We start from the raw sequence: 24,712 nt of genomic DNA, 5'->3' as shown, positions 1-24,712 counted from the left end.
AATAATCCCTTTGGCCCCGTTCACACTGGGGCGATCCGACTTGCTTGGGCGACCTCATAGGTCGGTGCGCTGCTCGCACCGCGACCTCGGAGGGGCCGGCACGGACTTCATGACATTGAAGTCTATGCAGGTCACTCCGGGTCGCCCCAAAGAAGCTCCGGACCCTTTTTCTAAGTCGGAGCGACTTGTGTCGCTCCTATTAGAACGGGTCCATAGCTTCTCTATGGCGAGTGACCTACGGCGACCTGTCAGGCGACCAGGTCGCCCCAGTGTGAACGGGGTCTTGCGCTGGATCTTTCTGCCAGATGCTAGCAGGAAAAAAACATTAAAAAAAAAAAAAAAAAAGCTTGATCTGGCCCGTATTTACACATGTTAATATGTGTAAAGCAGGAGAGGCATGTCCAAGATGGCGCTTTGAGAAGATGCTCTGTAATGGGGCTCCCTGAGACCAGATTTTTATCCTGCTGTTTATTGGGTGTGGCTCTTTGACTCCCCTGCCTTCACGCTGCCTCCAGGACATTACTAGGGGGAAATCAGTCTCTTTCTTGCAGTACGGCTGACTCCGCAGATTTGATGGGAGACTCTGACTCCGGCGCCATTACCATTCATATGGCTACACAGAGGAGTTGGAACATTTCTCCCACCACGGAGGTGGATCTTGCTGCAGTCACGCAAGCCACCACTACATGCCAGTCTGCCCTGACTGAAAAAATCAACCATATACAAACTAATATTGAATTTATTTGAAAGGATCTGGATTCCTCCAGTGGCCACGAAACTGAGGTGAAGCAACGGGTCTCTAATGCTGAAGATACTCTGCAGGACCATAATGGAGACCTTCACACTGTAAATTTTAAAGGGAAATACCTGGAGGCCTTGGCTGAAGATGTGGAGAACCACAGTAGGCAAAACAACCGGATCCTGGGTCTCTGAGGACACTGAAGGTCTACTGCCCTACTGCCTTTACTAAACAACTATTGACAAAGTTATTTCTTAATGCCTGCTTTTCGCCATTCTTCAGTTGACGAGGCGCATCATATACCAGCTACCAGGGGAGCCCCCTCTAACCTTTAACCTCTTTCACTTCCGGGATTGGGATTTAGTTCTGAGGGAAGACAGGGCCCTAGATGAGTGTTTGTGAAAAACGCTAAATTATTGATATTTCCAGATTACTTAGTGGTAACCCAACGTCAACGCACGTCCTTCGACTCAGTCCAAGCCAGGCTTCGGGTGAAAGGCCTCTAGTATGCTCTTCCTGGCCAGGCTCAAGGTTGAAGATGGTAAGACTGTCTGGTTCTTTACATCACTTGAAGACTCCTCTGCCTGGTTGGACACTATAGGTCACCTCTAACCTGAGCCTCCACTGCAACTACTAACCTAGTGTTGTGCCTACTTTCCTGGTCTGACCTCTGGAACTGCTCCTATAGATATGGATTTAGGCCCTTGTTGCTCCTGTATCCTGGAATGTCCACCCACTGTGGCCTGTTGTTTGCTAATGTAACCTGGGCCAGTATATTTGCTTTTGCTTTGTTCTGGTGGATTTTTGTAACTGGGCCGGTATGACTTCCTATAAGTTACCTTACCTAGACTTCTTCTTTATCATCGCCTGAACATTTTTGATGGGTCGTATTGCTGTTTTACCTTTTTGTGCCTGCCTCTCCTTGGGGTCAATATTACATTTTTTTTTTTTTTTTTTTTTTTTTGCCCCCGCTGCTGGGTGACCGCACCTACACTTATCCCTGGACTCCTGGATAGTTGAATGTGTATTTGATTTTTTTTTTTTTTTTTTTTTTATACTGTTTATGCTTTTTGCACACTGTGCCCCCTAGTTGGTTTTTCCTTTTTGTTATGGTTTAGATCTGAGACCTCCTCAGATTTGGGGGTTTGGTGGGGGGGGCGGGGGATCTTTTTGGGTTTTATATTTATATAATTTATTAGGGATCGACCGATTATCGGCAAAGCCAATATATTGCGGGGCGATCAGCACTTTCCCCAATATATCTGAAACGGCCCCTGAGCTTACCGATATTGCAGATATTTCGGGAAAGTGCTGTACCGGAGTGATGCCTGCAGCTAGAGGCATCCCCCCGGTACCGGCGTCCATAGCCGAAGGTTGGCTGTCTTGTAATGACAGCCGATGCGGCTGAGAAGCCGCTCGGCTGTCATTACAGGGAGCGGGAGAGGACATTCCCCCCCCGCCTCCTGCGTTTCGCCCGGGTCTCCCATCTCACCAGGAGGACCCAGGCAACCAGCCTGAACGGCCGCCGAAGACCCGATCAAAGCAGCATTCGGCTCTGATCCGGTCTCCATGTAAAAACCCGGAAGTGATGTCATGACATCACTTCCGGGTACTCGGCGCCAAATTAAAAAAAAATGACCGCATTCAAAACAGCCAAACTTGGCATTTTGCATGCTTTTAAGTGCAGAGGAGGGGTTTGGGGGTCTTTTAGACCCCCAAATCCTTCCACAAGAGTACCTATGTTAATTTTTTTTTTTTATTAAATGTCTGAAACTATCGGCAGATATTGACCGATACGTGATGACCAAAATATCGGTATCGGCAATAAAAAAAAAAAAAAAAATATCGGTCGATCACGAATATATAATTTTTTTTTTTTTTAACTTGTTTTCTGTTTTTTAACAGGCGGAGTAGTGGTGGTGTCCATGTGGTGCTGGTTATTGTTTCTTGTGTACATGCGGTGGTCCGGGTCCCACTTCTGCCTCTCCTTCCCCCTCCTGAATTCATGTCCCTAGGCAGTCCATAATAACTAATTGTACAATGTTGGCATGAAGTATCTTGGGTTAAGTCACTGGTTTTTTAATTCCTTAAACAGTATCACCCTGAGATTTTCAATAGACCCATCTGATTGGGTTTGAATCTCACTTCTGACACTATTTTGAAAGGTAACGACAACTATCATATAACAAGTTAATAGTACCTTTCTATCCTAAATATGTACTCCCTATATATTACCCCTATACTAACTAAAATGTTATCCCATATTTGTAATTAATGGTACCCATCTGTCTAAGGAATGTATTCCTTCCATATACTAACCTATGCTGGCACTCTCCATTCCACACGCCCAGACACACACATAAGGTCCAAGTCAAAACACGGACACAGGATGATACACTACTAGTCTTTATTTCCTCGTTAAGTATCTTAAATACAATATATTATCAGGATATGACCAGGTAATGTTTACAACGTTAAACCAGTAGAAAAATGTCCACCCATTGCTTGTCATCATTAACCACTTCCCGCCCGCCGTATGCAGAATGACAGCCGATGGGTGGGTTGTATTATCCTGACTAGGCATGTCATCCAGCAGGATAAGCCACATCTCCAATCTAGGTAAAGAGCCTATGACTTGGGCTCTTTACCACGTGTTCAGCTGTGTCCAATCACTGCTGATCACATGGTACCCAGGAAGTGCAGTATACCGGCTTTCCTTCATTCTCGCTGACAAGGTGTGGGTAGAGGAGAGCCTATCAGTGGCTCTCCTGGGGGGGGTCTGCGCTGATAATTAGTGCAGACTCATCAGTGATGTACATCAGCGCCCCATCAGTGATGCCCACCTGTGCCCATAAAGGATGCCGGTCAGGACCCACCTGTACCCATAAAGGATATTCCAAAAACAGTATCTCTCCTGCACTCAAGTGGTATGCGAGAAGGTGAGTGATCTGAATCGTCTTTTTGCACAAAACTAGCGGTCTTGCTGCCCCCTCAGGACCAAGGGTATCCAATTACACTGAAAAAAAAAAAACACCCCACAAGAGAAGGGTGCATCAACCTTGCGCATACATTCTACTCACAAACGTAAGATATTTATATATATATATATATATATATATATATATACACACACGCGTAGGAAATAGGGACCAATCGCCTCCAGGACACTTCTATGCTGCTGGATGGTGTCCGCAATTACCTGGTTGACACGTTTCGAGAGAGAGCCCTTTTCTTCAGAGCCAAAACTGCCACAGACCCACCATCAATTCCCAGAATGTTATGTAGCCGGTCTACACCGCCCACATTACCTTGCCCCACAAGGCGCAAAAGTCAGGAATGTGGGTCAACAAGTTGGGGTATATACAGTATCTCACAAGTGAGTACACCCCTCACATTTTTGAAAATATTTTATTATATCTTTTCATGTGACTACATTGTAGCAAAGTGTAATTTCTTCAGTGTTAAGTAGTGAGTGTACAGCTTGTATAAATTTGCTGTCCCCCCTCAAAATAATTCAACACGCGCCATTAATGTGTAAACCGCTGGCAACAAAAATGAGTACACCCCTAAGTGGAAGTGTCCAAATTGGGCCCAAAGTGTCAATATTTTGTGGGGCCACCATTATTTTCCAGCACTGCTTTAACCCTTTTGGACATGGAGTTCACCAAAGCTTCACAGGTTTCCACTGGAATCCTCTTCCACTCCTCCATGACAACATCACGGAGCTGGTGGATGTTAGAGACCTTGCGTTCCTCCACCTTCCGTTTGAGGATGCCTCACATATGCTCAATAGGGTTTAGGTCTGGAGACATGCTTGGCCAGTCCATCACCTTTACCCTCAGCTTCTTTAGCAAGGCAGTGGTCGTCTTGGAGGTGTGTTTTGGGGTCATTAACATGTTGGAATACTGCCCTGCGGCCCAGTCTCTGAAAGAAGGGGGATCATGCTCTGCTTCAGTATGTCACATTACATGTTGGCATTCATGGTTCCCCTCAATGAACTGTAGCTCCCCAGTGACGGCAGCACTCATGCAGCCCCAGACCATAACACTCCCACCACCATGCTTGACTGTAAGGCAAGACCTATTTGTCTTTGTACTCTCCACCTGTATGCCGACACACACGCTTGACACCATCTGAACCAAATAAGTTTATCTTGGTCTCATCAGACCACAGGACATGGTTCCAGTCATTCATGTCCTTAGTCTGCTTGTCTTCAGAAAACTATTTGCGGGCTTTCTTGTGCATCATCTTTAGAAGAGGCTTCCTTCTGGGACGTCAACCATGCAGACCAATTTAAAGCAGTGTGCGGTGCATGGTCTGATCACTGACAGGCTGACCCCCTCACCCCTTCAACCTCTGCAGCAATGCTGGCAGCACTCCTAAATCTATTTCCCAGAAAGACCACCTCTGGATGTGACGCTGAGCACCTGCACTCAACATATTTTGTTGACCAAGGTGAGGCCTATTCTGAGTGGAACCTGTCCTGTTAAACTGCTGTATGGTCTTGGCCACCGTGCTGCAGCTCAATTCCAGGGTCTTGGCAAACTTCTTATAGCCTAGGCCATCTTTATGTAGAGCAACAATTTAGTTTTTTTTAGATCCTCAGAGTTCTTTGCCTTGAGGTGCCAAGTTGAACTTCCAGTGACCAGTATGAAAGGGTGAGAATAACACCAAATTTAACACACCTGCTCCCCATTCACACCTGAGACCTAGTAACACTAACTAGTCACATGACACCGGGGAGGGAAAATTGCTAATTGGGCCCAATTTGGCCATGTTCACTTAGGGGTGTACTCACTTTTGTTGCCAGCGGTTTAGACATTAATGGCTGTGTGTTGAGTTATGTTGAGGTAACAGCAAATTTACACTGTTATAAGCTGTACACTCACTACTTTACATTGTAACAAAGTGTCATTTTCTTAATGTTGCCACATGAAAGGATATAATATATTTACAAAAATGTGAGGGGTGTACTCAGTTTTGTGAGATACTGTATATCCTAGTGTACAATATCCAGCTGATAGACTGCCCCTCAGTGGCAGCAATTGTCGCTTGATGTGAATACTGGCCACAAACAACTGCGAGTGGTAATAGTGACACAGAGATAATGAGAGAGAAATATATTTTATATAAATATATGTATAATATAGTATTTATAGTAATGATAAAAATGTTAAATAGCACTAGAGCCTGAAGAATCAAAGACAGGCATTAGAACTCATTAATTATACCATCAGACAAACACAATGCCCCAGACTCATGAGCAGCCTCTCATGTCTCAGGTTTGTCACTCAGAATAACCCCTGTTAATAAGTAACACACTTCCGCTGATCCCCGCTGAGCAGGCAGGTGACTGCACCCTCTCCGCTCTGTGTGCGGAGAGGGAGGTGTCAGAGCCCAGCTGCTCTCTATGGGGGAATCGGATGAGAGTAGACCGCCTTTCCGCTCTCATCCGATCCCCTGGACAGATGGAAAATAGGGTTTCAAACCTTCCAGATTTGACGGACAGGATCGGATGCAGATGGCAGTGGTGTCAGCGAACATGTCACCGCTGACATCTGCTGACCCATAGGGATGCATGGAGGATCCGATCCGGTCTGCCTATAAAAAAACTGACTGGCGGATCTGATCTGATCGTTCGTGTGAAAGGGGCCTAAAAGTATACATTTTGTGTATTATTGTACAATCTTAAAGTCTGTGCCGGTTCACACTATTGAGATGACAGACATCGCATGTGATTCAGAGCGCATTGCTCCTAAAATTACATGCGATGTCTGTGCGGTGCGAATTCAGATATACAGTTTGTATGGCTGAATTCGCACCGCAAGCGCAGTGAACTCGCGCAGGACCCTTTTTATTTGGTCCGCAGCAGAATCGGATCGCATGGTGATTCACACCAGTGCGATCCAATTCATGTGCGAACTGTCAGATCGCACTGCGATATGCGATCGGTTTGGGGGGTGTCGTTAACTTTGAATTGACACCCCCAACGATTCGCATATGGCAGTGAACTGCCTGTGCTGAGAATGCGATGCGGGAACACGCAGCAGATTTGCAGCGTTCCCGCATCGCAATAGTGTGAACCGGTGTTCCGTGAAAATTCCCTACCCTGTTCACTTCCGATGCACCTACGTCATGGAACAGCTGAGCAGCTTAGCAGTGCGCATGCTCGAAGCTCCGGAGGGTAGGGAATTTTCACGGTAGTGTGTTGTAACGTTACACCGCATCAGCTGTTGCCGCGGTTACATTAAAACATCTCAGCTGCAACATGAAATCATCTCCGCTCCTACCCCTGTGACTTCCCTGATCTTGGCTACAAAATGTAAAAGCGGCGGCGGGTGTATGAAAATATAAATCATGGAGATCTCGGCTCTGTGATTTATATTTTCATACACCTGCTGCCGCTTTTACATTTAGTAGCCGAGATCAGGGAAGTCACAGTGGTAGGAGTGGAGATGATTTCATGTTGGGGTGGAGATGTTTTAATGTAACCGCGGCAACAGCTGATGCGGTGTAACGTTATAACACACTACCGTGAAAATTCCCTACCCTCCGAGCCTGCGCACTAGTAAGCTCCTCAGCTGTTCCATGACGTAGGTGCATCGGAAGTGACGAGGGTAGGGAATTTTCACGAGGTAGAGTTTTCAACGTTACACCGGGACTCGGTTCCAATTATATTCCACACATATTTATCAGTATTTACAATTATATACTATAAACATTTTCTGGGCAAATTGCCAAACTATCTACAATTCTCTTTTTTCTCAGGCTTCTCAGTATCATAACATAGGAAATTCCTCTGTCTTGTCACAAAGACTTGTCAGCTAAAAAGCCAATGTTTAAAGAATCACTCTTAAAGCGGAGTTCCACCCAAAAGTGGAACTTCCGCTTTAGGGAGTCCTGACCCCCTGACATGCCACATTTGGCATGTCATTTTTTTTGGGGGGGGAGCGGTTACCTAGTTTTGACAGGTACCACTCCCACTTCCGCTCGGAGCGCCGCGGCGCCCTGAACGGAAGTTCTCCTCTCCCCCCTCCCTCCCTGCAATCTTCTGGGACACGTCAGAGGTCCCAGAAGATTGCCGGCCAATCACGGCGCGCAGCGCGACTCGCGCATGTGCAGTGGGTACCCGGGGGTGAAGCCGCAAACTGTTACAGCCGGGTGCCCACAGCAGTGATGCCGGGGCCGAGGGAGAGGATCGAGGCTTCGGGCGGCCGCATCGCTGGACCGTTGGACAGGTGAGTGAATGGCTGGAACTCCGCTTTAAGTTAAATTATAGCAAAGAACATACTGAAGCCAATATTTAGGGGTGCATCCTTACAGTGGGTAAGCTCCTTGGCCTGAAAAAGCCCTGGGTGGGTCATCCTCACTCCACCCATACAAATCCCGTGGAGTCAGGGTTCCGGTGCCTACTTGGAGGGTATTGACCTTCCATGCCTGACCGCTTCTTACAGAGATAGCTTGGCTAGCCCTATTACATTGAAGGAGCTGCAAGTGGCTTTGACTTCTCTCCAAATGGGGAAATCCCCCTGGCCTTATGGCCTCCCTGCTGAGTTTTTAAATCTTATGCAGAGGAGCGGCTTTCCATGTTTCATACTATGTTGATGAAGTCTTTAGAAGCGGGTTCTCCCTCTATGGCTGAGGCAGTGGTGGTAGTCCTTCCTAAACCTGGCAAGGATCCGGATATTTGCTCCTCATATAGGCCCATATCACTTATAAATGTGGATGCAAAAATTTTAGCTAAAGTATTGGCCGGCCGCTTAAACAGGTTTTTTTTTTTTTACTGCCTTGGTTTATGCTGACCAATCCGAGTTCATGCGGGTAGAAGAATGGATGTTAACATGCGCAGACTTCTTACTTACATTGCCACAGTGGAAGTGGACAGTCCTTGGTCCCCGCTTTTTTTTTTTTTTTTCCCTTACCTGGATTAATGTGCAAACTCACTCTGTCCTTTCTGTAGTATCTCAGACTCCTAAGTTTGGGCATCTAGGGTGGTGGTGGGACTAAAGCACATTGTTACTGCTGGTAAACTGCGTACATTCTTTGACCTTAAGTCTGCTTTTGCCCTTCCAGATTGTATTTTTTTTTTTTTGGGATATTTGCAGTTACGACATGTTTCATAAACCGTTTTTTCTTCCCCACTTACCCTGGAGTCTGTTCCTGTGGAGCGCTTACTGACTTCTAAGATGTTAGATACAGTTACACTATTATCTCTCCTTAGCTTATAGTGGTTAGCAGCACTTTCACCTAGCAGCAAGAGGGACGCTGGTTCGAATCCCAACCACGACACTACCTGCCTGGAGTTTGTATGTTTTCCCTGTACCCGCGTGGGTTTCCTCCCACACTCCAAAGACATGCTGATAGGTTAATTGGATCCTGTAAAAAAAAAAAAAAAAAAATTGGCCCTACTATGTATGTATGAATGTGAGTTAGGGACCTTAGATTGTAAGCTCCTTGAGGGCAGGGACTGATGTGAATGTGCAATGTATATGTAAAGCGCTGCGTAAATTGACAGCGATATATAAGTACCTAAAATAAATAAATATACTTCCAAGCTCCCTAGAACTTTTTGTAAATGGCAGACTGACCTTCCAGACCTGTCAGAGGATTGAGATGGTTGCCTGTCATCTTATTTTCCTACTGTGATCCCTGCCAGAGATCGTTTCATCCAGCTTAAAGGGTAACGCCGTGGGGGAAAAAATTGCAAACCGCTACTACTGTGTGTGTGTGTGTGTGTATATATATATATATATATATATATATATATATATATATATATATATATATATATATATATATATATATATATATATATATATATATATATAAACAGTGAGTACCATACCGATACCTATCGCCTAGGGAGGAAGGGCAGTAGAACGGTAAGTGAGGGTGGGGTACAATAGGGATTGTGGGCAGGGAGAGTTGGAATAGAAAAGGCTGTTATCGCTGGGGGGGGGGGGGGAGGAGCTGAGGATGGGCGAGTCATTGGGAGACACTGGGTCAGAGGTGACAGCTGGTGGAGGGAAGGAGGAGGCAACGGGCAGAAGTGACATTCAGACTGCAGACATGGCACAAGGGTTGTGGTAAGCTCTAGGGAAGCCTGTCCTCCCTCCCTCTGGAATACACCTGTGATCCCTGCCCCCTCCTCCCTCCTCAGTGTGCAGCCATTTGCTGGAGTTCTGCTCACTTACATTAGCATCGGCCTGTCCAGATTGCACTCGGGTCGTCTCAAACTCCTGGCCATCCAGCTCCACAGCAATGTCCCAGTCCAGATAGAAATTACCTGAAAGCAGACACTCGAGAAAATTGTTGTAGTTCCAATTTTTTTTTTTTTGTCACGCAATATTTGCACAACAATTTAAACTTTCAGAAAACATACACTCAGTGCCGGTTCACACTTGTGCGGATGCGCTGATCGCATGTAATTCGGAGCGCACTGCTCCTTCATTACATGCGATCTCCTGTGCGGATGTGAGTTCAGCCATACACCTTGTATGGCTGAATTCGCAGCGCATCCACAGCAAACTCGCACATGAGGCATTTTTTGAGCCGCCTCAGAATCGGATCGCACAGTGGTTCACACTTGTGCGATCCGATCCTGTGCGAACTGTCAGATCGCACTGCGATATGCAATCAAACTGGGGGTGTCGTTAACATTTAATTGACCCCCCCCTGCGTATCGCATATGGCAGTGTGAACTGCCAGATGTGCGGATGCGGGATCACGCTGCATATTCGCAGCGTTCCCGCATCGCACAAGTGTGAACCGAGCCTTAAAGTATAACTAAAGGCAAAGCTTTTATTTTAGTTTTTGACAGAATGCAGAGGGTTAGAACGATTGTCAGGTTTTTGTGTCCACATTAAGAAGATTCCCCCTCTCTATCTGTTCTATTTTTACTTTCGCTTTCAATGACCATGGTAAAAGAAAATCCCAAATTTTTGGGTTGTCCCCAGAAAAGTAATAGAGGGGAAATCGTCCAATGGGTACACTAGTTTCCGGTGACCTGGGGTCCACAAGAAATTCCCCTAATTTGCAATGATTTTCTCTCACTTTGTTTGGCTATGGGGCAGGAAGTGAAGGAAAATCTCCGCAATGGGACTCAGATGGTAGGGAAAAAAAAAACCATCTGGGTTAACTTAAACCCTCCCTTATGCTATCCAAAATGGGGGGGGGGGGGGTTTGCCTATAGTTTTACTTTTAACCACTTGCCGACCAGCCGCCGCAGTTACACAGTGGCAGGTCGGCAGGTTCCCTCCAATTGCCGTTCCTGTACGGCGGTTCGCAGAAGCGCTCCTGTGGGTGCGCCCATTCGACAGCGGAGAATCCCAAGCGCGGGGCTGCGATTGCCGCCAGGCACCTGCGATTGCTCCCCGTGAAGAGAGAACTTCGGTCTGCTGTTGTAAACACAGCAAACCATTGTTCTCTCTGGTATCAACACAGAGCCCCTGTGTTCCCACTATTTTGGAACACAGGTCTCTGTTTGTGATATTAAAAGCTCACCCCTCACAGTTAGAAAACACCCCCTAGGCTCACACTTAACCTTTTGATTGCCCCTGAGTTAACCCCCTCCCTGTCAGTGTCATTATTACAGTAACAGTGCATATTTTTAGCACTTATTACTGAAGTAATGTCACTGGTCCCCCCAAAAGTGTCAATGTCAGTTAGGAGTCCAATCTGTCCGCCACACTGTTTCAGTCCTGCTAAAAATCACTGATCGCCGCCATTACTAGTAAAAAAATGAATAAATAAACAAAATTACAAATCTTTCCCCTAGTTTGTCGATGTGATAAACTTTTACGCAAACCAATCCAAATTGGGATTTTTTTTTTTACCAGAATACAAATTGGCCTAAAATGATGAAAAAATTAGATTTTTACTTTTTTTTTTTTTTCTTTTTTTTTGGGGGGGGGGGGGGGGGAGGAGAATGTTCGTTTTATATAGCAGAAGGTAAAAATATTATTTATTATTTTTTTTTTTTTTTTGTTTATAGCGCAAAAAAAAAAAAAATCGCACATGTGATCAAATACTGCCAAAAGAAAGCTCTATTTGTGGGGAAAAAAGGACATCAATTTAATTTGGGTACAGCGTCGCACGACCGTGCAATTGTCTGTTAAAGTAACGCGGTGCCAAATCGCAACAAATGGCCTGGTCATTAAGGGGGAAAATCTTCCGGTCCAGAATTGGTTAGGTTGATTTTAGGGCACACAAATGCAATATAACAAATACACTATATATTACTGAAAACAAAACATTTTAGACAATACTCCATTGAACTTTGTATTGCTTTGGACATTTTGTTGAATTTTTTTTTTTTTTTTAGCAAATTTTTGATGGTGTATTCTTTTGTGATTGTGATATGCATTTGATATGCTTTCATTTGAGTGAACTATGATAGCACTGATTTTATTTAATATGTTTTCAACACTGTATTTTGTGTCTTTGATACTAAATTGTGGGATTTTTTTTAGACATACAGCAGCTGTGTCTCTTTTCACTTTTTTCTTTTCCTTTTTTTTTTTTTTTTTTCACAGTGCAGAAGGGTAAATTCAGTTAGGGTGTGTGTGGTATGTTTTTTTTCTTAATGTAATATATTGGTAAAATGTATAAAAGATGAGCTTGTGCTGAGTAAATAGACCCTTGATGTCTCCCCTGCCCTCCATTGAAGCTAAAGAGCAGATCGCGCTCCATTATCTTCTTCCCTGGCCCTTCACCAGAAACTTGAAGTGACATTTTACATGTGACTTGCCTGTTCCTTCGGGAATCAGTGAATGGACACTCGCTGGTCTCCCTCCCCTCCACCCAACAACACCCGCCATGCAAGTCATGGGCCTGCAGGTGGGACAACAGAGCCTGGAAAGCATGGTGGAGGAGCCGTCCCAGGTAAAGTGCACTCTGAGGGTCACAGAAAGCTGACCTTGTTTTATAATGCTACCATTCGGAATTGTTGCATCTGTATTAGCACTTTAAATGACACATGGGTCCACAGAATGGAGCAGTGCCAGAATGGGTCAGCACAAACCTTTACCTACCTGAAAACCTGCCATGCTCTTTTGCTTTTTGACTATAATTTTTGTTATTCCCCACAAACTTACTATTCATTAATTTGTTTTGATTTTAGGAAGGAAGGTCTTGCAAAATGCGGCAAATGCAAACAGGCCTTTTACTGCAATGTGGAATGCCAGGTAAGATCCTAAAGTTCTTTGTTTTATGTGATGATTAACAGGCAATAGGCAGCAGATACATTCTGCAAAATAATTTACAGCCAAAAAAGTACCAATCCTATATATTTTACATGTCTTTCACTGTGGGAAATTATTCAGATGTTTTCTTCTCAGCATATTATAAATAAGTAGGTCTGAGCCAGCTAAGAGTATTGTTCAAAGTGAAAAATCTCGTAGTAAACTAGAGCAGCCAAACGGATTTTAGTGTATTGCAGTCACTATTACAGTGAAATATGTATTCCGATTGGCTGTTGTAGGTATTAAGTATATTTAAACCCAAGAACAAAAAAATGTAACGGCTAATTGAACCCCTGGCATTTAATAATAATAATAATAATAATGCAAATAATAAATATTCAAGGCAAACCCTTACTCGTTTTGAAAATGCTCTCCTCACCCCCAACACCCATACTGACAAATGTAAAAATATGTATATCCTTATTTTCAGTCCGCTCCAGTCTGGTCTTATGATCCCCTCTGTCATTCAGTGGCAGCTGCAGGAGAAAGGAGAAAGTGCTACATAAGGATTGGAATGCCTGGGAATGTTGACGTCACCCATAGGCTCCTATGGCCTATCTGTTTTCAGTGCTCCATCCTTTCCCCTGCAGCCGCTGCTGGCTAACACAGGTGAGCTGGGTCAAGTGACCGAACCAGAGCAGGCAGAAAATAGGCAGGTATATACATCTTACACAGGTTGGTCAGCATAGGTGTTAGGAGGAGGTAGGGAGCAGTTTTAAGGCTTTTTAGGTTTTGCCTGGAATTCTATTTGAAGGGTAATCAGGCCACATATACAGTAATATATATGGAGCCCTTGTACTTTTGAGCTTTCTATATTGCAGCATACCAGTCCTTAGATGTGGTGTCTGCATTGGTTTCCTTTTTTCATATACATTTTCTGCAGGTTCTGAACAAACCTGTTTGTACTGCTGGAGATTCAGTGTCCTTGTAATTTCCTCTGCACTGAGCTGAACTTTCACACAGTGTTTGTCAGCCTTTCCTGTTCTCCTCTGTGGTCAATAGAACACCTCCCTCACTGTGCAATGGACATGAGGAAGGTGTTTGTCATCCACATTAAAAGGGAAATCTAGGGTGACAATGCTGTTCCTCCATAGCTACAAGTGGTGATCCTGCGTTATTGGCACAATCACCAGTTGAAAATGTAGGAAACAAAAGCCTGGCAGAAGCAGACTAATGCAGCCACCACATCTAAGAACTGGTAAGCTGCAACTTTTTTGTTTGTGGGTTTAGGTTATAAAGTGGTTCTAAAGTCAAAAGATTTTTTATACTAATGCATTCTATGCATTAAAATAAAAAGCCTTCTGTGTGCAGCAGCCCCCCTAATACTTACCTGAGCCCCATCTCTATCGACAGATGTTGTACGATAATCTAGGCTGTCCAGGACTCCCCTCCTCATTGGCTGAGTCAATGCCAGTCAGCCAATGAGGAGAGGGAGCGGAGTCAAACCTCAGGCTCCGTGTCTGAATAGACACACAGCAGCAGCAGCCGGGCACGGGTGCCGCCATAGCAGGTTGCTTGCTGTGGGGGCACTCTGCAGGAGGGAGGGACCAGGAGTGTGAGAAGAGGAGGATCTGCACAGAGCAGGTAAGTATAACAGGTTTGTTTTTTCTAAATAAAAAAAAAAAACGAGACTTTACAATCACTTTAATGCTTGTTGCACATCACTGGATATCTTGGGTTTCTTTCCAACTGGGTGGCTGAGGGAGTGGTAAAAACAGGCAGTGGAGCCATGCTTTTACCATCCCCTGACCTCCCACCTAAATTCTACAATACAGCTAAAGGCGATGTTCACATGCTGCGCCCGCAGTGAAATGAACGCAGCATGCTGGCAGGCGTCATCGGCATTTATGTTTTTATGGGGCCAAACAGCAACTGCAAGCTAATGATTGCGGCTCATTGGTGCCATTGAAAACTTGTTTCGCAAAAAGGAAGAGTAATCGGAAGTCACCAGGGCCGCCTCCTGAATGCCTGACAGTGACTGCTTAGCCACTCTGAAAAGTAATCCTTCACTGATTGCTTTTCAGAGAAGCGTCAAATGTGAACTTAGACTTATTGAATAAGCATATTTGGTGTAAAAACTTCATTTCCTATACGTCAAATCAATTGGCAGATAAAAACATGAATTAAAGCCGGTCATTAATCCTTAAAAAAAAAAAAAGAAAAATTGAAATGCTGGTCACTTTTCTTCCACTTAGCGTGATCCTGCCTCAGGATAGGTTTTAATTAGCAGTGCCTACAGGGAGGCAAATTTAGCTATAAACTGTGATGCAGGTTTTTTTTTTTTTTTTTTCCTCACTCTTCCCAAAGTTCTAATCTTACAGATAAAATTATACAAGGACAAATATAATGTGCTGAGATAGGTGTTTACTGTTCATATAATGTCAAGTTTACATTCTCTGACTGGAGAGTAGAGTCCTCAGTGCTCTGTAATCATTTTCCTCTGTTAGACCAAAACACCGATCCTTGTTCTCATCATGAAAATTCAGGCTTTGTGTGTGTGGTGTTCATGGGTTGTTTTGTTTTTTTGTTTGTAGAAGCTCTTGAAAGTATCCACCAAAGTGCCGGTTCACACTTTTGCGAGTGCGCCGATCGCATGTAATTTGGAGCGCACTGCTCCTTCATTAGTGCCGGTTCACACTTTTGCGAGTGCGCCGATCGCATGTAATTTTGGAGCGCACTGCTCCTTCATTACATGCGATCGGAGGTGCGGATGCGAATTCAGCCATACACTTTGTATGGCTGAATTCGCACTGTATCCGCACCAAAGACGCACATGACCCTTTTTTCCAGCCGCATCAGGATCGGATCGCACAGTGGTTCACACTTGTGCGATCCGATCCTGTGCGAACTGTCAGATCGCACTGCGATATGCCATCAAACTGGGGGGTGTCGTTAACATTTCATTGACACCCCCAGCGTATCGCATATGGCAGTGTGAACTGCCAGGGGTGCGTTTGCGATGCGGGAACAGGCTGCGAATTCGCAGCCTCCCCGCATCGCACAAGTGTGAACCGGCACTTGGATGTGATCAGGCTCTGCATTTTATAAAATAAACAAAGTAAGCACATGTGGGGGAGTTTAATAAAACTGGAGCAGACCGAATCTGTGAATAGTAATTAATAAGCTTCTAACTTCACCTTCTGCAGTTCAGCTTTTAAAATTAAAACTAGAAGCTGGTTGGTTGCCATGAACATTTTCCTGAATTTTCCTTATGGAATGTTGAATTTATATAAATACTCCATCAGTAATTGTACAACACTGTAGACCCACCTTTTCTCAGCCAGAATTTCATGGAACCCTTTGGATCCTCCAGAGGTTGGTAAGGATTCTGTGAGCAAGGGACAATTTCTGCCTCTGATAAGTCGTGACTGAAACCAATTCTCTTTTTAGCTACTGTATCTGTAAAAGGGGAATTTTTCCTACTGACCACAAATGTAGCGGGCATGCTTCTCCTTGACCATCACTGTAATGTACATTGAGCTGTAGTTGCGTGTTGTGTGTTTTTTTTTTTTTTTTCCCCAGGGTTTTCTTGAGGCTGAAACATTGTTTCAAGGGTTCACCTGTATTAAAATATTTGGTAAAGGCTGCTATAGACAGTTAAAGCTCAACTCAAGATTCTATGGTCGTCATTGACCCTCCCCGCCCCAAGTGATACACCCTCCCCTTGTCTGTAAGATATCCTCTTTGGCTAGTTCTCGTAGATGCAAAGAGCAGCGCTGACATATATATATATATATATATATATATATATATATATATATATATATATATATATATATATATATATATATATATAATGTGTGTGTGTGTGTGTATATAATATGATCCTTAGCTTTGTGAATTGTGCATAATGTTAGTTTTTACGGAGATTGAGACCATTATTTTACCACTCATGCGCTTTCTTGTAGATTTTTTTTTTTTTTTTTTTATTTAGCTTAAACTTGTCATGGCTACATGTGTGCATCACAAAAAAACAGTGCTGCCCCAGATATCTACAATAATCAATTAAACAGTGCAAAATGAAGTGAAATATAAAATAAGTGTATATGTATGTATGTACAGTGCCTTGCGAAAGTATTCGGCCCCCTTGAACTTTTCGACCTTTTGCCACATTTCAGGCTTCAAACATAAAGATATAAAACTGTAATTTTTTGTGAAGAATCAACAACAAGTAGGACACAATCATGAAATGGAACGAAATTTATTGGATATTTCAAACTTTTTTAACAAAAAACTGAAAAATTGGGCGTAAAATTATTCAGCCCCCCTTAAGTTAATACTTTGTAGTGCCACCTTTTGCTGCGATTACAGCTGTAAGTCGCTTGGGGTATGTCTCTATCAGTTTTGCACATCGAGAGACTGAAATTTTTGCCCATTCCTCCTTACAAAACAGCTCAATCTCAGTGAGGTTGGATGGAGAGCATTTGTGAACAGCAGTTTTCAGTTCTTTCCACAGATTCTCGATTGGATTCAGGTCTGGACTTTGACTTGGCCATTCTAACACCTGGATATGTTTATTTGTGAACCATTCCATTGTAGATTTTGCTTTGTTTTGGATCATTGTCTTTTTGGAAGACAAATCTCCGTCCCAGTCTTAGGTCTTTTGCAGACTCCATCAGGTTTTCTTCCAGAATGGTCCTGTATTTGGCTCCATCCATCTTCCCATCAATTTTAACCATCTTCCCTGTCCCTGCTGAAGAAAACCAGGCCCAAACCATGATGCTGCCACCACCACCATGTTTGACAGTGGGGATGGTATGTTCAGGGTGATGAGCTGTGTTGCTTTTACGCCAAACATAACGTTTTGCATTGTTGCCAAAAAGTTTGATTTTGGTTTCATCTGACCAGAGCACCTTCTTCCACATGTTTGGTGTGTCTCCCAGGTGGCTTGTGGCAAACTTTAAACGACACTTTTTATGGATATCTTTAAGAAATGGCTTTCTTCTTGCCACTCTTCCATAAAGGCCAGATTTGTGCAGTATACGACTGATTGTTGTCCTATGGACAGAGTCTCCCACCTCAGCTGTAGATCTCTGCAGTTCATCCAGAGTGATCATGGGCCTCTTGGTTGCATCTCTGATCAGTCTTCTCCTTGTATGAGCTGAAAGTTTAGAGGGACGGCCAGGTCTTCGTAGATTTGCAGTGGTCTGATACTCCTTCCATTTCAATATTGCTTGCACAGTGCTCCTTGGGATGTTTAAAGCTTGGGAAATCTTTTTTGTATCCAAATCCGGCTTTAAACTTCTCCACAACAGTATCTCAGACCTGCCTGGTGTGTTCCTTGTTCTTCATGATGGATCTCTGCGCTTTAAACGGACCTCTGAGACTATCACAGTGCAGGTGCATTTATACGGAGACTTGATTACACACAGGTGGATTCTATTTATCATCATTAGTCATTTAGGTCAACATTGGATCATTCAGAGATCCTCACTGAACTTCTGGAGAGAGTTTGCTGCACTGAAAGTAAAGGGGTTGAATAAATTTGCACGCCCAATTTTTCAGTTTTTTTATTTGTTAAAGTTTGAAATGTCCAATAAATTTCGTTCCACTTCATGATTGAAAATTACATTTTTATATCTTTGTTTGAAGCCTGAAATGTGGCAAAAGGTCGAAAAGTTCAAGGGGGCCGAATACTTTCGCAAGGCACTGTATATATGTGTGTGTGTGATATATATATATATATATATATATATATATATATATATATATATATATATATATATATATATATATATATATATATATTATAGTGGGTCAGAATTGACAATTGACACACTAGAATCCTCCACCTTCAGTGCTTTTAAACAAAAATTCAGTGCTTCTCTGCCAGCCGTGCAATTAAGCCTCTCACCTTACATTCTGACCCCTCTCTCACCAGCGGGTCAGAATAACCAGTTCCCCTCTGGGGATAATAGCAGTCTAGTGGGAATCTTTAGCTGTATACTCTAAAGCTGGCCATACACTAGCAGAAAAATCGTTCTAATTTATTTTCGAAAAACAAAAAATTGGCTGTGAGAGCAGACGATCGTGCCATCGTGTAATGACCGAATTTCAAATGATAAATTGTTCAATGGACATTTTTCGTTCAGTTTCTCACATATGCCGAGTGCAAACAGTTTGGGCGAGAAACTCATTAACCTTTTAAATTTATTGTTCATTCGGCAGAATTTAACTGTTTCGGCTCTGAAAAGTTAAAACTGATTTTCTATTTGTGCCCATTAACTGGACCAAAAACGAACGAAGTGACCAAATGACAGATTTTCGAACGAGTTTTCGGCTAGCGTATGGCCAGCATATTAGGCAGGGTCATCAAGGAATCCATCTCAATTCATATTGTGCCATTAATACATTAGAAAGGATAAAAAGACAAATCTAGTGCTCTCCATTTGGGATCCAAAAAGTTTATTAAAGTCAGCAACTTACACTGCTGAAGTGCTTGTCTTGTAAGCTGCTGACTTTAATAGACTTTATAGATCCCAAATGGAGCGCACTAGATTTGTCTTTTTATATTTCTAACCTATTTTATGGCACAATATAGATTGAGATTGATTCCTCGATGGCCCTGCCTAAAGAAGAGTATACTGCTAAAGATTCCCACCAGACTGCTATTATCCCCAGAGGAGAACTGCTTATTCTGACCCGCTGGTGAGAATGTGAGGTGAGAAGCTATATATATATATATATATATATATATATATATATATATATATATATATATATATATATATATATATATATATATATATATATATATATATATATATATACATACATACATACATACATACATACATACATACATACATACATACATACATACATACATACATACATACATACATACATACATACATACATACATACATACATACATACATACATACTTTTTTTTTTTTTCATTTCTGATTCTCTTGCTTAGAGGGTTGCGCTGATTGATTATTTTTTGGTACACTATTTGCACATGTGTGCATCACCTGTATCTTTTTTTGCTAATTTTTAATTCTGTGTATGAAAATGAGCTTGAGTTTTGCTCTGAATATTTCTATTTAAGTATAACAAAAGAAAACCTATGTAATCCAATGAATTCAGCTTTTCATTGTCCAGCTGGAGAGCTTCATTCTTGGATTTGCAGCGATTTTTTTATATTTTTTTTCCCTCTCTCGGGATCCTTTTGTGTCTTCCCCCTATGTAGAAAGGAAACACATTTTACTCGACCTTTGTGTGCCGAGAAGGCAGTTGTATCCTCATTTTAATGCCTCTGCTGTTTTTCTGCCCATACAGAAAGGCGACTGGCCCATGCACAAACTAGAGTGTTCTTCCATGTGTGCCTACGGAGAGAAATGGAATCCTTCGGAAACTGTAAGACTGACCGCAAGGATAATAGCCAAACAGGTGAGGGTGGGGAGGAAACCAAAATGATACATCTCTGACTCTTTCCTGCTTGTCCATAATGATAGGCATTTATCTATTATCAGGATTCTTTTTTTATTTTTAGTGAAGTATGAAAAAAGTATTTAAAATTACTGGGCTCTATAGTGAGGCAAATGTGTCCGTCTGTGATGGTATATGGGTGTAGTACTTGGCAAAGTGCACCCAGGATTTTACATTAATTGGGGTATGAACATGACCAGTAATCCCAATGTTGATGATCCTTGCATTTATGCTGTCAGACAAATGCATTGTTCTTTCAGGTGCATTCAACTTTTATATGAGATCAGTTTCAGATGCTTTTATTATTTTTTTTTTTTCCAAATATTCTTTATTGAAATTTTAGCAAATAACAGACAACAAACAATTGAGCGTTAACAGTCGCTCGCTCGCATAATGCACAAAGGGATGAAAGAAATTGAGCAATGGAGTACATACAACAGAATTTCAGTAGCATACGGAATCTATACAGACTTATTTAAGTATACCATACAGCTTCCTAGTATTAAGTAACAAGGCTTCCAATAGCAGATGCTCATTAAATTGGGTTTTTAGGATACCAGGACACCCCCGCTGCCCACTGCTTGTCGAAAGAGTCAATAGACGACGACGTCCTTGCCGCTAACAGACGTTCATATTGGTGATTGAGGTTCACCTGGATCAATACCTCACTATGACTAGGGGCTGAGCTGTCTTTCCAATGCCTCGCTATAATCGGCTTTGCTGCAAGTAGGATGTGGGTAATTATGTTACGGTATTCTCTCGGATAGTCTTGAATCCCTATTTGAAGAACCGCGAGAGAGGGAGACGGTTGTTTAAGTATTCCTGAGACTTCCGCCATAATTTGGAAGATCTTTTTCCAGTAACTAGAAATACCCACGCAAGACCAGAACACGTGGTAAATGTTTGCCGCTTGGCCACAGCCACGCCAGCAAAGAGGTGAACAACCAGGTATACATTTTGCCAGTATGACTGGGGTTTTGTATCATCTGGCTACTATCTTTTGGGATAGGTCCCAGTGGTTCACACAGTGCGTCGCGGTTGCAACCGCCAGGAACGCTTGTGTCCATTGTCGCGGTGAAAATTGTATACAGAGGTCCTGTTCCCACCACGCCATCGGATGAGTTTTAGTGAATGTGGACTTATCACCTAAGATGTTGTAGAACAAAGATATACCTTTGCTTGTTTCTGCCGGGGAGGTGAAGAAATTCCGAACCCGGTCGTCTACTGTTATTGTTGGGGGAGGGTATTTTATTAAGAATGTTCAGATTTGTAAGTATGAGTAGAGGGTTGAAGGGGGCAATGCGTATTTTTCGGCTAGATCCGCCTAAGGTATTACCTTCTGGTTGGAGACTATTTCACCATCCAGCAGATACTGTGGTCCTTCCAAACCTGAGATTTCAGTTAGGGGATTAAAATTTAGAGGGTTTGTATGGGAATTCGTAACGCACCGGAGTGTTGCATATTAGTAGATGAGGTGGTTATCTTTCTCCAAGCCAACATTCCTCCAGGAGCAGTAGGTGCAAGGAAGGAGCTTGGGACATCGCTGCCTCAAGATGTACCCAAAGTGCCTCTGGGGACTCAAGAAACCACTTCTCCGCTTGCGACAGGAGTGAAGCAGTATAGTAGTCTTCTATCACCGGCCAGCAGGAACCGCCAACCTTTTTGTGCTTAACTAAGTGGGACATGGAGCATCTGGGTTTCTTTCCCAGCCAGACTAAATTTTTTAGGATAGTGGTTAGTTCCTTCAGGTGTTTATTATGGATAGGGAGGGGAATGGTTCTAAAAAGGTATAATATTTTGGGCAGTTCCATCATTTTAAACTATGTAATCCTGCCTATCCAGGAGAGGATTTGCCATGCGTTGTAGGTTCTGGCGAATCTTTGCAGTAAGGGGTTTGAAATTGAGGTCAATGATTTTGGAGATGTCGGCCGCCAAGTTGATGCCCAAGTAAGGGATCGATTCCTCAGCCCATGTGTAGGTGAAACTGCTTCATCAGGTGAGATTTTGTATGGGTGTTGACCCCAGTTTCAGATGCTTTTGAGATTGAGTTCATTAACAGGTGAATTTGACCTGCAGTTGATGTCCTCCTAAGCTCCATCGACCTCCTGCATGACATTTTTACATTTCCATCAACGTGTTTGTAGAGAAGCAGTCTTGATGCAAACGGAAGCCGTTAACACAGCCCGTAGTCTGATACATTTTGCATTTTCTCACATTTATTTTATTATATTTTTTACGAAAGCTAGGATTTGTTTTCATAATGCAGTATTAACATGAAGCTATCGATGTTGCCTAAAGTTTTTTTTTTTTTTTTTTTTTTTGGTTAAAGAAAACCTGCTGTGAAAAATTTGACCATCCTAAATTCATGGCTCAGGGGCCGCAATATGTAACCGACCTAAAAAAAAGTATGTGACTCCAGTTATCAGAATAAAGGGAGAATTCTTGATTGTTCCACTAGCTCCAAAGCACTGAATCCATAGAATAGTCGTGACAGCCAGGCAATGAGCATTTTCAGTAACAGCTGTGGCAACTACATACTTGCTGCTTCCGTCTCTTGCACTGCAGTGCTCTTTATTGGCATAGCTGAGTAACAGCCATACCCCTCATCATAGGACAAATGGCCTCACACAGACCTTTTTTTGCAGAGAAAGGTGGAGAGACATGTTTGTCCTGATCTGTTGCTAAGTACTGAGTGCAAGGGGCTAACTCTGGTTCCTATTGAACAGTGCAGTCACTCTGTACAGCTTCTATAACAGGATAGCAAAGATATGACTCTGAAAATGAAATTTGACAGTACAAAGTCTACCTGATTGCATATCTATTTCTGTGACTTCATTAAAGCAATGTGTTTTTAAGGGTGAGGAAATGTAGATTAACTAGTACTTTTAGTACTTCTTCCCCCCCCCCTTTTTTTTTTTATTTTTATGGTCGGGGCAAAAAGTTAGTTTTTCCAGTCGGGTGACGTTAATATTATGCAGTCTGCTAGCCACCCAGCAGGTGGAGCTGTAGTCTCATTATTCCCTACATTAGCATGATTTCTTTTCAGCTATGCTGAAAGAGGCCCTTGTCAACAAAACTCACTTGGACAAAGGGAGCTGAATCCTACTTCCGTAGGTGGATCCCACACCAGCTCTAAGTCTGAGAACTGAATAATCAAACACCACTCAGTGCTAAATTACCAGAGAGCTGGTAACTCAGTCACCACTGTCTGCTCTGAATCCCCAACCCAGCCCCCCACCCCTCCACACTCGCCTGAGTGCTGGGCTGTGGAGGGGGCGGGAGTGACTTGCTCAGGCTCCCAGCGGCTCGCTGAGAGGCTGAGCCAGGTGCTGGTCCAGGTTCCTGGGTGGATCCCAACCATATGGTTGCATTCTTTCTTGAGCCTGGACTGGCTCAGTGATGTTACCCAACAGTGGGCTTTGGCTCACTGTCTGCTGAAAACGGGTCACAGGAATGCAGAATGAACTGCACTCCTGTGATGCACAGCAGAAGTACAGCTAAACGAGCTTTGGCTGTACTTCTCCTTTTTAAGTTAAACTTGAACAGACTGGAGGAAGCACAGAATGTTTGGGTCAGCAGTGGGGTCCTCCTGGGTCTCCTATCAGTGGCGTCCCATCCATACAGGGTGCAGGGGCGCCACCCCCCTAATCCATGTGCCCGGCCCCTAATCTACATGCAGTGCGCCGGACGCATGGATTACAATGGGTTTTTTTTTTTTTTTTTTTTTTTTTTAAGCACATTAGAGCCTGAGGCTCTAATTGGCTTAAAAAAGGGTGGGCTTCGGGCACGGCTCACAATGCCCACCCAGTTGTTTGACATTAGCAAATTAATATTCGCTAATGTCTCTCTGTTTTTCCTCAGGGCCAATTGGGAAGCGGGTCCTGAGTCCCGATTGGCCACAGGTTTTAACTCCTGATTGGCCAGGAGGAGAATTGACTGCCAGGACTCCAGAGGAGACGCAGGGGTGAAGACACCACCTGCATGGGGTAAGTGCAGGGGCTGGCGAGGGGGCCTGACAGACGATCAATCAAGCGATGGGGGATTATGTGGTTGGCTGGCTGGGGGGGGCTGTGCCCCCCCCCCCCCCCCCCAAGTAAATTAAGCACCAGCTGCCACTGCCTAATATAGCGTCCTTTTTTCATTGAGATGGCAAAGTTTAGTGCGATCTAACACAGTTGTACCCTGTGCCTAAAGGTCAGCTTGAATTTGTCTGGAAGTTGATCAAGGTTTTTTTAGCCACCATTCAAAAAAACCTTTGTTGCAATCTTTGATCAATTTATCCTCTTTCATGCATGTC

At 43.4% G+C, this 24,712-nt stretch overlaps 1 protein-coding gene across 1 annotated transcript in view; it reads left to right on the top strand.

The window, feature by feature from the left end:
• Positions 1-24,712, top strand: part of SMYD2 (SET and MYND domain containing 2) — a 102,480-nt gene that overhangs the window by 15,808 nt on the left and 61,960 nt on the right. The window contains exons 2-3 of the mRNA XM_082249759.1: positions 12,861-12,924; positions 20,266-20,376. Of these exons, the coding sequence (XP_082105885.1) occupies positions 12,861-12,924; positions 20,266-20,376 (175 nt within the window). The remainder of the gene's footprint in view (positions 1-12,860; positions 12,925-20,265; positions 20,377-24,712) is intronic.

The sequence above is a fragment of the Pelophylax lessonae genome, assembly GCF_965119305.1.
Source record: "Pelophylax lessonae genome assembly, chromosome: 3".
NCBI lineage: Eukaryota > Metazoa > Chordata > Amphibia > Anura > Ranidae > Pelophylax > Pelophylax lessonae.
The sequence above is the reverse complement of the archived record's forward strand: the minus strand, read 5'-3'. Positions and strand labels throughout refer to the sequence as shown.